The sequence below is a fragment of the Cydia strobilella genome, chromosome 2, assembly GCF_947568885.1.
Source record: "Cydia strobilella chromosome 2, ilCydStro3.1, whole genome shotgun sequence".
NCBI classification, from domain to species: Eukaryota; Metazoa; Arthropoda; class Insecta; order Lepidoptera; family Tortricidae; genus Cydia; species Cydia strobilella.
Genome location: NC_086042.1, coordinates 15,264,971 through 15,281,019, shown reverse-complemented (window position 1 = coordinate 15,281,019; position 16,049 = coordinate 15,264,971). Strand labels below are relative to the sequence as shown.

Sequence of the window (16,049 nt, the reverse complement as noted above, 5' to 3'; positions counted from 1 at the left end):
CTCCACAAAAACACCGAGTTCAAAGAAATAAAAAAGTTATGTGTTACTCGTATAACATTTTGATATACTTTACACGTATTAGATTACTGTTATAATATAATGTTACCATTAGCCAACATTATTCGGCAACATAATTATAGTTATTTATGAATTATTAAGCTTTTTCATTTTGATTTTTTAACTAGAATAAATATCCAATTGTAGTTTGGCAGTGATGTTATACATTAAACGAAAATATCCTCAATGTATAAGTAAACAAAACGTTTTCGAATTTGCCGCAGTATAGCCGCAGCGTACCTCTATGGACGGAAACGGTGCTCCTAAGAAAACGCCGCTTTGCCTGGTTGCTATTTCTATTCATTTGTCACATAAATTATCCCGCGGAACGACTGAAAGACTCAGTCTTCGCGTTCCGACCTCAGGCGATTCTTCTTCTTAGTAAAATATACGTATACATATACACATATATATACCTATAGACTTATGGGTAGGTAGGTAGACATCGCAATCTTAGGCTGCGGCTTGCTTGACCAGACGCCGTCCGCGGTGGGCGGCTGCCAGCCGCCCGCGACCGACGACGTCTGATTGTTACGTTTGTACTATATTGTGCAACTGTATGTGCATTCGCTGCGCAGTTGCGCCAACGTTGCGTCGAGCAGCAGCCATAGAGTTGACTAGACGCCGTCGCTCGCGAGACGCTAGATTGGGGTGGCCCTAACACAGTTTTTATGATACGTAGCATTCGTACGCCGCGGACGGCGTGTGGTCAAACAGACCAGTCAGTCACCAGTCGTTACGTCCGGCATCGGCACGCTGTCCGTAGCGTATGGCGTTTTAAACAGAACGTAGCGTAATGTGCTGTCAGCATGATGGGGTAGATTAATTAAGTCAATGGAACAATCCATTTTAAATATAAGAAAATATACTTTCAAGAATTAATATACCCATTTGAAATTCAAATAATAGAAATATAATTATTTTAATTACTTTTGACAAAAAAGTCCTATTTACTCAATATAGGTTAAGTACAATAGACTATAACAAACGGTATTTAATTCACTTTCTATGTTTTTAGGGTTTCGTACCTCAAAAGGAAAAAAAGGAACCCTTATAAGATCACTTGTACGTCTGACTGTCTGTCTGTCCATCTGTCACAGCCTATTTTCTCCGAAACTACTGGATCAATTAAGTTAAAATTTGCTACACATATGTAAGTTTGTGATCTTAAGACGGACATGTAAGGTAAACAAATGAATTCTAAACATGGGGGCCACTTTCGGGGGGTAAACGAGAAAATTAAAAAATAAAGATTTTCAACTATATCATGTTACATATAAAAAGAAAGAGCTCATTGTGAGTAACTCATATATATTTTTTTTTAGTATAAACAGTTTAGAAGTTATTCAAGAAAATAGGCAAAAAATGACCATTCCTCCCCTTTATCTCCGTAACTATTAGGTCTAGCATTAAAAAAAATAGTTCTTTACCTATAGATGACAGGAAAATCTATTAGAAAAGTGCAGTCAAGCGTGAGTCGGACTTAATAAGTTAGTTTTTGATTCGATTCGATTTTCACTCACGTTTCATATAAAAAAATACATTGTTAAAAATTGTGTAATGTACGGAACCCTTGTAACGCGAGTCCGACTCGCACTTGGCCGATTTTTCCATATAAGATAAGTATTCTCAAATTTTACACCATTAGAGTATGTGCAGAAAGAGACGAGCCGTGGAATATAAGGGAAAGGGAACCAATACATTCTGTGACTCTTCTCTTTCCGCACAAATTATTAGATTAATTGCACTGAACTTTAATGCAAAAATAACAGCTATTAAAAATTATAAGTCACCACGACATCGACAGTACACTGGGATGCAATTATAATAACTGTTCTGTGTCTATGTTGACAGTGTGCACTTTCCACATTAGCGCACGAGTGAAAAAACCCACCATTCCGAGCAGGGTAGCGTGCCGGACCGTAACTAGTTCTAACGTAGAAACTAAAAGGATGTACGTCTTGGGACATTTTTATTGAAAAGTGACGTACCCTGCAAAACAGGTAGGTACACACCTGTGTATTTGGAGTTACCCATAAAATAGTAATTAATAATGAGCGCAGGTATACAACAAGTTTCATAACATTTGTCTGATTGTGAGCCTTCTAGATTAAAATTAATAAATTTTAAATTACCTATAAATTATTTTATTACCATCTAGTCGAGCCTAGTCAATGAGATGATGATTGTGTCCAGCAGTGGGCTGCTCAGTTTTTTTTTAATAGATAGGTATCTCAAGTGAATATTTGAAAGGTTGTAGTTAATAAGTAAAGAGTATAAAAGTCACTAAAAAATATTTATAATTGATCATTACTTTTAAGTCATACAGAAACCGCTGATAATTAACCACTTTTTATTTCCAAACATTGCTCAATATGTTATCGTTAGGACTTAAGTAGGAGGAACATTAAGCGTTAGCCATATTGCTTCTCGTTAACATTTTTAATGCGTCGTTTAACAGAAAGTTGCAATTTAATTATTTAATAAAATGCATGAAAACCCGCAATAAATTTGTGATAACTACGAGTAAAGAGTTAATGTTATCGGAAAAGTTTATAAACATAATAATAACGGTAGTGTGGTTAGTAAAATTTGTCACATTTACCAAAATATTTGTGTCAAATGTATGAGCACAAGAACATTAACGTTCCTATTGCACCGTAATGTTGCAGCACGCAAACAAAATAAGTAGGTAACTAAAATTTTATGAAACCTACTTGTACCAACTTAAGTTTTATTTTATTCAGTTTGGGAGGTGTCTTCTAAGTATCGTTTATTACATGGTATACTATATAAATTATATAATAATCCATACTAATATTATAAATGCGAAAATCTGTCTGTCTGTCTGTCTGTCTGTGTGTTACCTCTTCACGCTTAAACCGCTGAACCGATTTAGTTAAAATTTGGCGTAGAGATAGTTTGAGTCCCGGGGAAGGACATAGGATAGTTTTTATCCCGAAAATCATCCCATAAGAGGGTGAAACGCGGGGTGGAATCATGGTGGAATTGAGATAATAAATGAGTTGCCTAATATTTGTGTGCATATTATGCTCAAATTGAATGATTGCTATAATACTTTCTCCAGGCGCTATTCTAACTCTAATCTAATCTATTCTTACTCTAGCTAGGGTTACTAAGTCCACGCAGACGAAGTCGCGGGCAAACGCTAGTATTATATAAATGCGAAAGTGTGTCTGTCTTTAGGTTACCTCTTCACGTTTAAACCGCTAAACCGATTTAGTTGAAAGTTGGTATACAGATAGTTTGAGTCCCGAGGATGGACATAGGATACTTTTTTATCCCAGAACGCACCCCTTAAAGGGGTGAAAAGGGGGGTGGAAATTTGTATGGGGAATCAATAACCGCTGAACCAAATTAGATGAGGTGTGGAGATAGTTTGATTTGTGGGAAAGGATATAGTACAGTTTTTTATCCCCGAAATCATCCTTTTAGGGTGTAAAAAATGGGGGCTACATTTGTAGAGGGGATCAATAATTTCTTAAATAATGACACTTACCATTTATTAAGTTTTCGTAAGAAATAAAGGGTCTTAGAAAGAGAATGGAAGAATTTGAAATGTGGTGCTGGAGGCGAATGGAAGACATTAGTCGGAGAGACAGGATAACGAATGAGGAGGTGCTAAGAAGAGTGAGTGAAAGGAGAGCTATTCTGAACACTATTGCAAATAGACGCGGGAAAATTATTGGATGACACGAAAACGACACGACCGCTTCTTTAAAACTATCCTGGGGGGGGCGGATAGGGCTAAGCAAGCGGGGTAGAGGAAAACCCAGACGCAGCTGTTTAGAACAAGTGAAACAAATAGTAGGGGTCGTGTCGTATCAAAGACAAAGAGTTGGCACAGGATAGGGAAAGCTGATGTTGTCGGTGGATGATGATGATGAAGAAATAAAGAATGTTTATGTATGTTTGACCAATTAGCCATACCTTTAAGGGTGGAAAAGGGATGAGATGAGGGTAGAAGTTGAAAAAATGAAAAAGTTTAGGCATATTAACGCACGGGTTAATTTGTTATATATATGTAAATATTACGCTTTACTATCGTGCGAAGCCGGGGCGGGTCAAAAAAGTCAAACGTAGGGTCATAGTCATATCTTATACCTTTAAACGAGCAATTCTTATATATATAAACACGCATTCTTAAGTTTATATATGTTTTCCGAGCAAAGCTCGGTCTCCCAGACATTTATATAATAACAATTTTATTCTACAAACTTAATTGAAAAAATCATTATCTTAAAACTGCTGTTTTAATTAAGGAAACTAATGTTTACAAACAAGCGTAACTATGAGCGGGGGCTGTAAGTAGACAAAAATAGCTTCCAAAATATCAACGCCTAAATATAGTCTAGTACGTACAGACGAACAGGCCAATTCGAACGTACACTGACATATACATGTTATGTTAACATACAGTTATGGTAATAGTACATTTCGCTGCTAGTTCGGAATGTATGTCATTACTTAATGACGTTTCTGCACGTGTATCGAACGACGTTTTTTAATACAGTTGCGAAAAAATAAGAAAAACAACAAGTAGGTAAGGAATAAAAACAATAATCGAATGTTGCCTTTGGAAACTTAGCTTGCAGTAAGAAAAAACGCCTCTTCTTTGACAGGCGTTTCGGCAGCTATTCCTACCTCTACCTTCCATAGCTATTCCGTTCCATTCAGACAACTTATTCAAGAACGGTTTTTCAATCTACAATATTAAAAAATAAACGTGTTATAATGATGAAGAGGTAAGTAATAAAATATGAAATATGTATATTTTTCGTATTCTTACATTAACAGTAGGTTTTTATGTTGGTTACGACGTTTAAAGGAAACAAACTAACATGAACACTCATCAATAAGTAGTCATGAATTGGAACAAGTATAAATTTTAAAACATTGAAAAAGTAAAAAGCAGTAGTTCGCGAAAACCAACTTTCCGCACGCTAAACAGCTACGTAAAGTAGCACTTTTTGAGCAACTGTATTAAAAAATATTTTTCAACAAATAAGTAAAAAATGATAATATCCGGAGAAGAAAATGGGGACGTTTGTATGGAGAAACGGCCGTCCTCTTTCCTCTTAAGATTGATTAATAATAATAGTTACACCTAAAGGAGAAGGTACGGTTCAGGCTTAGTTGGGAGGTTATGTTAATTGCGGTACTCATACGAATTTAATTTATTTTGAACTCACCTGGTTTTGTTCCGCACTTTGCGTATGCGATCCTAAAGGAAAAGTAAGTTTGCCCTGTCGACGGCGGTACGTAGACACAGCGAGGGTCCCCGTGCTGACCTGTTGGCAAAACAAAAGCATGATTATCACTTGTTATCAGTATCACCATCAGCTTCAACACTAGGTATTCCACGTGACCCACTTCTAAATACCTAGGTACATTTACCCAGGTACCTACTAAATTCTAGAAATCAATTAATCAATATTATGGGACCATCTTACAGAAATTGATTTCAATTAAATTAATAAGTAAATATCAAATAATATCCATGATTCGTAGTAAGCAGTCAACGTCAATCAGACTACGAGGCCGTTTAATAATAAAAACACAGTTGAGACCTAATTTACTTTAGACCTTAGAATATATATATAGGTAGAAGGTACTAAATATTATACACAAAATGTACAACAATCAAGTAAATTACGAAAAAACATGTAAGTATACAAATTCCTGAATGTGTAATTGTTTCAAAAACTGACAGGGGTAAAATTATTTTACTGTTATTTTACTAAAATACAAAAGTCTAGCCAGAAGACACGGCACCCGCTTATTACACGACTGCCCAAAAAAAGGAGTGTATTGTTTTGTTACACTTTTTATGTTAATAAAATGCACCGTGTTTTGTAACTCTCAACTACAAAGATGTGCTCGACCACTTTGATTTTTTTATGTCGCATGAAATACAAAAAAAAAATACTATTTTATAGATTGTTTTTACCTAAACATTGATTTCACACTATTTCGTATGTTTAGGTTATATATCCCTAGTACAATTTGATAAAAATCGGTTTAATGAAGTTTAAACCCAACGTATTAATCAAATAATCATTAATTTCTGACAAATAAAAATATAGGCATATAATCATATTAATGAATAACTTTTAAGAATAATTTAATCTAACTAGTTCTGCTTTAAAATTCTATGATACCAATAGAAATTTCAAAGCCCGTGCTTGCGTTTTCGATATAAACTTTCATTCATTAATATTTATAGAGGAATGTTTCATTTCACTCAGCGGTTAAGATTTCGAGTCTTCGCACTCGCGTGACAAAACAGCTTCACATCACAGGATTAACGCGACGGCTGCTGCTGTATGCCAGACGTGAATTTACATCATAGAAGAAAATAATGAAGCCACTTTCAATTGATGGCTTTTTTTAAAGGTGTAAGCTATACATATCGAGAAAAAAAAAAACAGTAGTGTACAAAATACAATTTAAAAATCATTGGTTGAATTGAAGATGCTTTATTTCAGCATTAATTATGTTTTATAGGTAGCTACTTAGCATCGTCAGCAGCTAGCTGTTCAATATGGCTTAAATACACCTTTATTGTAGGGGTAAAAGCATGTGAGAATTTTAAACACCTCACCCGCTTTGCAATATAAATTATTAATTTTAAAAGAGTATAACTAATATAACTATTAGCCCTGTAAATATACAATACTGAATGTAAATACTCAGAAGTAAAGCACGTGTTATCTGCTTTCAACTATCATTTACAAGGGCTATATCCCGGTAACTGACACATTTGTTCACTAAAGCCTGAAACTGGGGCATGTATTAATAGTTCAGCATGTATCCGTCATAATTGTAAGTGAAACTGGGCAATTACAAATAACAATTAGTAGCGGTCTAAATACTGTGGGGTATGGTGAGACTTAACTAGTATGTGTAGTTGAAAGGTGCTTCAACTTATATATGATGGGCAGAGAGTGGGATTTCTAGCCCAAATGAGATTTCATTACATTAATAAAAATTAAATAAACGAATATGACTGTAGTGTAGATGGGCAATGAATCAACTGATGAGCTATGGTAGTTGGTAGTAAAACTAGTAGGGAAAAAAAAACGTTTTCAGCTTCCTTGGTTATCTAGGATTCTAGATTATATTATGATGTTTCTGTAGACCTTTATATGCCTGAAAATAGTAAGAAACATAAATTAGTTTCATCTTCCTTGCTTCGTTCTCCTCAGCGCTGATATGAGGATCGTGTTGTATGTTGATTTTAAAAAATAACGGCATCTATTCGACTTGTTAGAGTGTTAGCTGCGACGTGGCTAACATTTATTATGAACACCTATCCCTCGCCCTGCCATTTGAATAGACCCTTAACCATTAAAACAAGTTTTTGAAATGTAGGGGAGAGTGGGGGAATTGAGAACACTTAACTTCAAACTTCAAACGCTCTAAAAAGATATAGAAATGTCACAAACCGAATTGTTTTTATGCTAACCGTTAGTTTGGTTATCTGTCTATCAAATTATAATAAAATAATAATTATAAGTTAATGTTATCCTACTAAATTTGGACAAAAACAAAAACCTTGCCGGTCCATTTTACCCGAAACCGTATGGGGTAATTGGAAACAGTCCGCGGGGGAAATGGAAACACTGAAGATTTTCAGTTTATTATAACTTTTCAAGGATCTTTTTTTACCTAACGGGATACATAACAAATTACAAAGTAAAACATATTGGATTTTCAATCAGTAAGTAGTAGGAATCATTGAGAATGCAAGGGTTAATTGGGAAAACTCTCATTTTCTTAGTTCCTAATTACCCCAAATAATTAATATCAATCAAAATGAGTATCACTCATGATTGTAATTTTGGTGAACTTGAAACCAACTGGGGTTTGAAGGCAGATATCATATACAAGATAATAACAATATTTGGAGTCTCTAACTCCAAAAACTCAATGCTTACATCTATCATGATACGTATATGATAAAAAATATAACAAAAGTTGAAAATATTTTGTTTGATTGATCGTGACCACATGTGCGTAGCTTCCGAATCATACAGTCACTTAGGCACATCAAGGCCTCTTTATGTTCGTATTAAACATACTAAAGATTTTTTGTGCAATCAGAAGTATCTTACTGTTTTTAATTACCCGCCGTTCCCAATTCCCCCACTCCCCCCAATACATGTATGTATAATAGCATACCTACCTGCAACTCCTTACATAATTGTACTCGTATGTTCAACTTACCTTTTGACGAAACGATTCCTTCAAAAGGATGTGAGAACGTGAGGTGTACGTCCATATGATCCTTCCCGCACATTACTTCTAGCGACTGTATGACTGGCATGCCGTCTGGCCTGTCGACGGGCCATAGCTCGCCCGCCCGTACCCGTGTCTGTCAACAAACATAATATGTACATCACATTCACACACGAATTTATTACTACACATCTACACATCTAGAAGAAGGTGGTCGTGAGAACAATAAGGAACAGTCTAATTATTAGCAATACTTTTGTTTTGTACTACTTACGTTAATACCGGCTATTCTGGCTGCTACTGTAGCAAAAAACCTAAACATATGTCTTTCTTTAGGGTGTTAAGTAAGCACTGCCATAAGGCAAAGGATGTCCATTCAATATTTAAAATGTGCTCCAAAATTAGCTCCATTTTTTAATATAAGTTGATATACACGGTGGCTAAAAATTAAGTGCAATCCCGTGCCAGGGAGGTTTTGGGATTATACTGAGCAACTTTTACGACGGGACCAACCCCGAAATCGCGAAAAAAAATTTGGCTGTTTCATACATTTTGGCTGGTCCATTTTCTAGGGAGGGTTCATTTTTTTTCGCGATATGCCATTTTACGAGTAAGGTACCAAATTTGTCGTTCTTCTTTTTATTCATACAATTTTCACTCCCCCCCCCATTTCACCATTAAGGGTGGATATTTTTATTAAATTTTATTTTATAACTAACTTAAACCTATTGTAATTAATCGATGTTTAAACTTTCAACTCAAAATTTTCCGTAGTTTTTTTTTTTCATAATATCCCATACATTTTAATATCTTTAACAAAACTCTACCTTACTTTGCTTACTTCCGGACATCATACAATCTAAACCACTGAAGATATGAAGCTGAAATTTGCAACATTACGGGTGGCAACTATAGTTGATCGAAGATATGTTCATGATCAATAATTTTTTTAATCAAAACGAGACCTTGTGTCTTGGTAATAGCGGTCACATTATGCATTGGGATTAATATAGGTGCAAAGAAAAAAATATCATAATGTTTCGGTAGATGGCTCTGACATAAACATATTTTTAACTATAAGTTTTGAGAAACTCATTGACATGATCCTGGGTGATAAGCACGTCCACCGGTTTGGTAGCTGTATGCATTACCACTCAGTTACCAGTCCATGATTTAGCTACTAATCAAATTAGGTAGGTACTTAAATCACACGTAAACTGCGTTTCCTCAGGTTTACTTCATTAAGCAAAGGTGTTCCTACAGTTTAATAAAAATAGGTAACTATTTAATGCTTTTAAATACATAAAATAAAACGGAAAATAAATGGGAAGTGGGACGTCGTATTAGGGAGAGGGGGTCTGACGCCCGCGCGGGTTCGTACCTGGTGTAAAGGTTGTCCATCGCAATTCAACGTGGTAACGCGGCTAGTGTGATGGGCACCTTTGCGCCAGGGACAACTCGGGGGGGGACTCTTTGACTAGGCTTAAGTTTAGCCATAAGTTGTTGTGGAATTGCTTTTCTTTTGTATATTGACATTTATATAATAAATAATAAAAATAAAATGATATTGTTTAATTCGGACCATGAGCACCATAAGTATATGGATACTTATATGCATTTTACTGACACATCTATGGAGATGTGTCAGTAATATGCATCTTAAAAGCCTAAAGGTTTTAATGTTTATATTCAGACAATCATTTTATATAGATCAATCATTTTATTAGATTAAAAATCATAAGAGCGCGTTGTTTATTAAAATTCTACTCTAAGAAACACATATCTCGAAACTACCAATTAGTAAGTGTAAATCCACTATTTCCGATTCGCTCCGCAGGTTAAGTTTAGTGATCTTTGCGAGCGATTTGATGAAGTACCGAGGCGTCCGAGGCACGTTCCTGGAACGTCGCTCGCGCAGTTCCCACGAGGAATTTGCGATTCGGCGATGTGTGAGTGAGTACTTGAGTAGGTACTTACCGTGCATTTTTGTACAGGGATGCACCAAAAACTGCGCAACTGAACGGGTTTAGCACTTGTCAGGTATGCGGGGCGGCATGCCCGTATATTTCATTAGTGCATAATATTATAATGTATAAACCTAGAGGAATTGGTATCTGGTACTGGCGATGAGACAGTGTTTTTACTAAAATCTTGAAAGATTTAAAGTAGTAAAAGTCATATTAGCATTTTAAGTTCAACCTATCATGGTCATTCAATTCTTTTATAGGTATGGTGGATATCTGTGTTCTTTTTTAAGAAAGGTACATTATTTAAAACATTAATCACATGACACGGGTAGCATTTACGAGTATGAATCCGACTATGATTATGTATGGCAGTGAAATATTACTGAACGCTTAATCATAATTTGGGTCAACCGACTAGAGCACAACACTAAAATGATTTGTGTAATAAATGATTTTAAAGAAGTTGGAGTTGAGATTGATGGTTTATGCGATACAATTTTTAACAAACTGCTCAAAAACATTTTGTTGAACTACGGTATATCAGTTTTTGTTATATTGTCAGTTTCCAACGGACTAATGTAAAGATGTGGTTGACGTAACTGCTGACTGAAGAGCTGGCGGCTTCCTCGCACAACGTATCAGCATACAGCGAGGAAATGCCGCCAGCATCCTTGGTACAATGCCTCAAGGGCCAATTTTAGATTTAAGCTAGTCATTAATTTCGTTTACGTAGTACCACTGTATATATCTTGTATGTAAATAAATGGATTTTTGTAAAAAAAAACAGGCAATTGACCAGAAGAATCGCCTGATGGTAAGCGCACCCGCAACACCAGAGGGGTTGTAAGAGCGTTGTCGGCTTTTACGAAACCAATTGTAGGTAAATGTTTTACGAAAGCTTATATATAAGTGGGTATCTAAGTTTATTTTGGGATAATACTTATCGTCTACTTATATTACTAATACTTTGTTGTATTAAACTTTGTTCTTAAATTTAAACACATGTTCCTTAAGAAATAGACAATTACACGTCGATTTCAATCCATTTTTATCATTATGCGGGAAATTACAGTCAATTATCCAACCATTTAACAACAGTTTTTTTATGTCAGTTACAATACGCCGTCAAAGGTAGATTTATTCACATTAATTCACTAAGTGAAGTATTCAATAAATAATTGTTCTGCTTAATAAACACCAAACGCTATCAGCCCATTATGTCCAAGGATAATCATAGCATTATTAAGTAACTATGTAGTTGGATCCCTATCCCTATTATTTCCTGTGTAAAGCAGTCCGTCCAGATTCCCGGAGCATACTTGAAGAGAAAGTTAATTTTAAACATCCAGTATAAGCAGATACTCTTACTCAATAGTTACCGCCGTTTATTCTCAAATTGTCTCTTTAGTTTTCTGTTCAATATTCGATAATGTATCCATGCTCCACTTATCCACGCTGCAACTAACGGATTGTATGTTACTTAGGTACTTACTTAAATTATATTAATTATTCCTTTGTCAGTGGCTAATGCAATTGCCATAAGATTGGTAACAAAGCACAATAGAATAACACGATAGCCACCGTCGTTGAAAATTGTAGTATCCACTTTGTTGTTATAACGCATACAACTCCACAGCATGTTGAATATGTCAATTAAAAATATATACCTATAGTGCTGAATTTTCCAGTGGTTTTACTCTTAACGCCAACCTTCTGATGTTACGAAAAAACTTACATGGGTGACGTATTTTTTCTAAAAACATTATATATTTATAGACAGATCGACGATATGATTTAAATTTAAAACCAAAGTATGCTTCGTTATCGATAACAGAGAGATAATGATCAGTCCCGATCATCAAAACGATCGGCAAAATTCAATAGGCAATATCATAAATAAAACAATAGGAAATCGTTATTGATGTATTTGATGATTATTGACAATTCGAGAGAGGTGACAGTCATGCTCACGCGGTTATCATCAGAGTTGAGGTCACGCGCGCAGTAACAATTCATGAAACGACAGCGGGATTTTGAAAATAACGTACGTTGGGTTAAGTAAGATGGAATGGTTTTTTGATGAGATGAGTAGTATTGCATAATATGAAGGTTTGTGTTAAAAATGGCGCTTTTGGTTTAAAGGCATATAATATACGAGTACCTACACCCTAGTAAATTGTTATCAATGAGTAAATAATAAAGAACCTTCTAAAAATACTTTTTCAACAAAAAAGGACTAGGTGAAATTGAAATGCTGACCGGATAGGATCGATAGGTATATGTAGTTCCTAAATCCGTGTATATAAATGCTGTACGTTACCTATTGATCATCGGAAACGTTAAAACACTCAACATTGACTCCCATGTGAACCTTCCACAGATAAAAAAAGATTTAGCTAACTATATGTATTTTACTCTTACCCCACCGGAGTATTCATAACCGGATATGAAAAACCACATTCGATACCCTTAGTTCACACTCGTACTACTTACGGCAAAAGTTTTATTATAATTAAGTAGTATATAAATAATCCATAGTGCACAAACAAAAGGTTTATATTGCAACCAAATTTTCCGCGTAATTAGTATGAGTGTGGACTAGATATTATCCCATGATTTGTTGCTGAGTAAAGACGGAAACGTGTTGTAAATTTAGAAATAATTCGTTATTATTCGGTTTTAACACTTACCTAAACTCTCCTGCCAACACTTATAATTATTTGAAGATTCACCATGTTCAAAATAATAGACTCATGTTTGGAGTACGTGATAAATATCGAGTATACATATTTTAATAATATCATTATGTTATTACGGAGTAACGACAGTGTGTTTCTGTGCAAGCGCTGGAATTATAGAGACCGATCGAACTAATCACAAGTAATTTTGCTACTCTCTTGATGTACTCGCAAGTAGCCGTAAGTACGGCTCTAAGTACGGACAAAAGTTTTAGTTGCATATTCCTTGAAAACGATTAATGAGTGATTAATTTTTGTCTATTAATTGAATTTGGATTATTGGTACATACAGTAGCGGCAAAAAAACTATCATACTGCCATTTTTTGCAGGCATTCAAGAGTTCAGGAACAGTGTGATAAGGGAAAAGTGTGGACTGAGCGAAGATGTAGTGACAAAAATTGAGAAAGGTATGTTGAGATGGTTTGGACACGTGGAAATAATGAGTGAAAGAAGGCTAACAAAGAGAGTGTATAAGGGAGAGGTAGAAACGGGAGTTGGAAGGGGCAGACCTCGGCGGGCTTTCTCTGATCAGATCGGGGAAATTCTGAAGAAAGGCCAGGTCAAGAGCACCCTAAACCGGCGAGCGTGTATGAGGAATGTTATGAAAGTGAAGGAAGCGAAAGAGGTATGTCAGGATCGTAGCAAGTGGAAAGCCGTTGTCTCTGCCTACCCCTCCGGGAAATAGGCGTGATTATATGTATGTGTATGTATGTACTCAAGAGTAATTCTCAAAAAAGTGACATCTTAACCTGTCATCGAGTTTTTGAATTAAATGTATGCTTATTTGCTCTTTTTCATGAAACAAAAATGTTTATAGATAAACAATGTTTATCGAAGCCAAGTCATTATTTTTATTTAAATTTAATACTTATATTTATGAAAAATAAAGAGTACCACTTTTCACTGTAACCTGTCTTGTTTTGATTTCAAAATTTCGTGAAATTAGTCTTCATATCATGTAAACAATGATTGTATCATCACGACCATATATATAAACGTACGTCCCACTGCACATGGCAAGGTAGGCCGCCAAATTAGCACAATGCGGATTAGGGACTTCACACGCAATATTGAATTTCTTATTTGAAAACACTCAACAGCGAATCTTACCAACAATAAAACCTAGACTGATTTGAAAATTATATCGAATTATTACTTTACAAATTAATACCCACCGGGCAATAGCGAAAACTCGGGCAAAATAATTATTTTAAATATGAACACTAGTTTGATCAAATTGTCGTTTTCATACGCCCCTATATTGTAAATTTCATCGAAATCACTGGAGCCCTTTTTGAGAAATTTTCAAAAATTTTATGCAAATGTACCTGAAAAAATATGATAATTATTTTCCGCTAATGTACATAAAATTAGTTAAGAAAACCGTTTAAGAAGAACTCCCAAAAATAATCTTTTCCTACATAGCGATTGGTACATATTTAAATAAATAAGCTTCTACCCGCGACTCCGTCTGCGTCGAATAATAATGATGATTGATAAAAACTATCGCATGTCCTTTCTGGGGCCTCAAGCTATGTCAATACAGTTGAGCGATTTAAGCGTGAAGTGGTAGAGACAGACATACAGATAGATAGTTACCTACTTTCGCATATATAATACCTACTTATTAGTAAGGATCAATACGAATTCAACGTCTCTAAAAACAGCTATATGGGAATATCACGATATTTATTACTTATCGATGAAGTGGAGATTTTACTGATTTTCACAGTTTAGCGGGTATGTAGATAAATTATATTTGCTATGTGGCATTGGTTTGCAATCCATGCCACTGCGATTAGAGAAACTGGCGCATTTTATGCGGCAATAACATTACTGATGAATCAGTTATTTAGCAGTATTAGCACTAACGACTTGCTGCTTGCTGGAGCGTTTTCGCATTAGTTTATTGAGCACCGGTGAGCCGCCCAAACGAACCATATAACTGTAACTACCATTACAAATAATGTTTACCGATGTCGAGGTTACATTTACACCGGTTCCTGCGCCAATTATTGTTGGTTGCTCGGTGAGCAACGGGAACAAAAGTCTAGTATACGTCATTACTGTCATGACTAGCTATAGAAAACACCATAGAAAGAGTAACAACTTATGAACATAGAACCTATAGACTTATGTGGCACTATTCTAATAAAGTTACGACGTACAACAATTGCACGACATCTGCCTAGTTATATTATAGTACAAAAGCAACAGGTAGTAGTTATCTAGTAGTTGCTTTAAAATTATATATTAAGACACTACTCCAGCCAACACAAATATATAAATTTAGGCAAAATTATAAAAAAAATACATTTATTTCGGACAAAACAATCCATATTTTGTTAGTTACAAATATACTTAAATTACTATATTAGTACCTAAACTAAGATGTTATAAGTTGTGTGTTTTGGTGTGAATTAAGGATTTCGAGTATATTTGATATATAAAATTGTAATAAATGTGTAACTTTATTAAAGAAGCGTGGCGTTAATACGTTATACAGGCTAGGTATGATCAAGCCAGTTGCTAGTATTTTTAGAACCAAATTCTATTGACCAGACATTATGTAAACTAGCCAAATTGCAAAATGATCAGATAAATATGCATTTACAAGCAGTTTACTATAAAAAAATCTGATATCGAATATAAAATAGGTTATGGAAACCGCTTACAATTAGGCGGACAGTAAGTTTGTTTGCATCTAAATCTGTTAAATGATGTACTAAATTAAAATTCCTTATGATTGCACAAAATAAATACAACTAATACCAGGAGCGGTATTCGACATGCGTTAAGTGACGTTTCGTGTTGAACTTCAGTTGAATGGAAGAAATCGTGTGTTGTCAAATAGGTAAATTTGACATTAGCAATCCACAGTTAGGTGACAACGAAACCAAACCGAACCACGCAGAGTTCAGAGCCATTTTAAACCGTATAGTAGTAAGAAAACAAAGTTGATTTTTGTTGCATAATTTTTTCAATGAATGAGTTTTGGTGTACAACCAAATGATACTTTCCACA

At 35.1% G+C, this 16,049-nt stretch overlaps 1 protein-coding gene across 1 annotated transcript in view; it reads right to left on the bottom strand.

The window, feature by feature from the left end:
• Positions 1–16,049, bottom strand: part of LOC134752406 (cuticlin-1) — a 117,838-nt gene that overhangs the window by 25,284 nt on the left and 76,505 nt on the right. Inside the window, exons 4-5 of the mRNA XM_063688120.1 lie at positions 8,308–8,455; positions 5,271–5,369 (exon numbers count right to left, since the gene is read on the bottom strand). Of these exons, the coding sequence (XP_063544190.1) occupies positions 5,271–5,369; positions 8,308–8,455 (247 nt within the window). The remainder of the gene's footprint in view (positions 1–5,270; positions 5,370–8,307; positions 8,456–16,049) is intronic.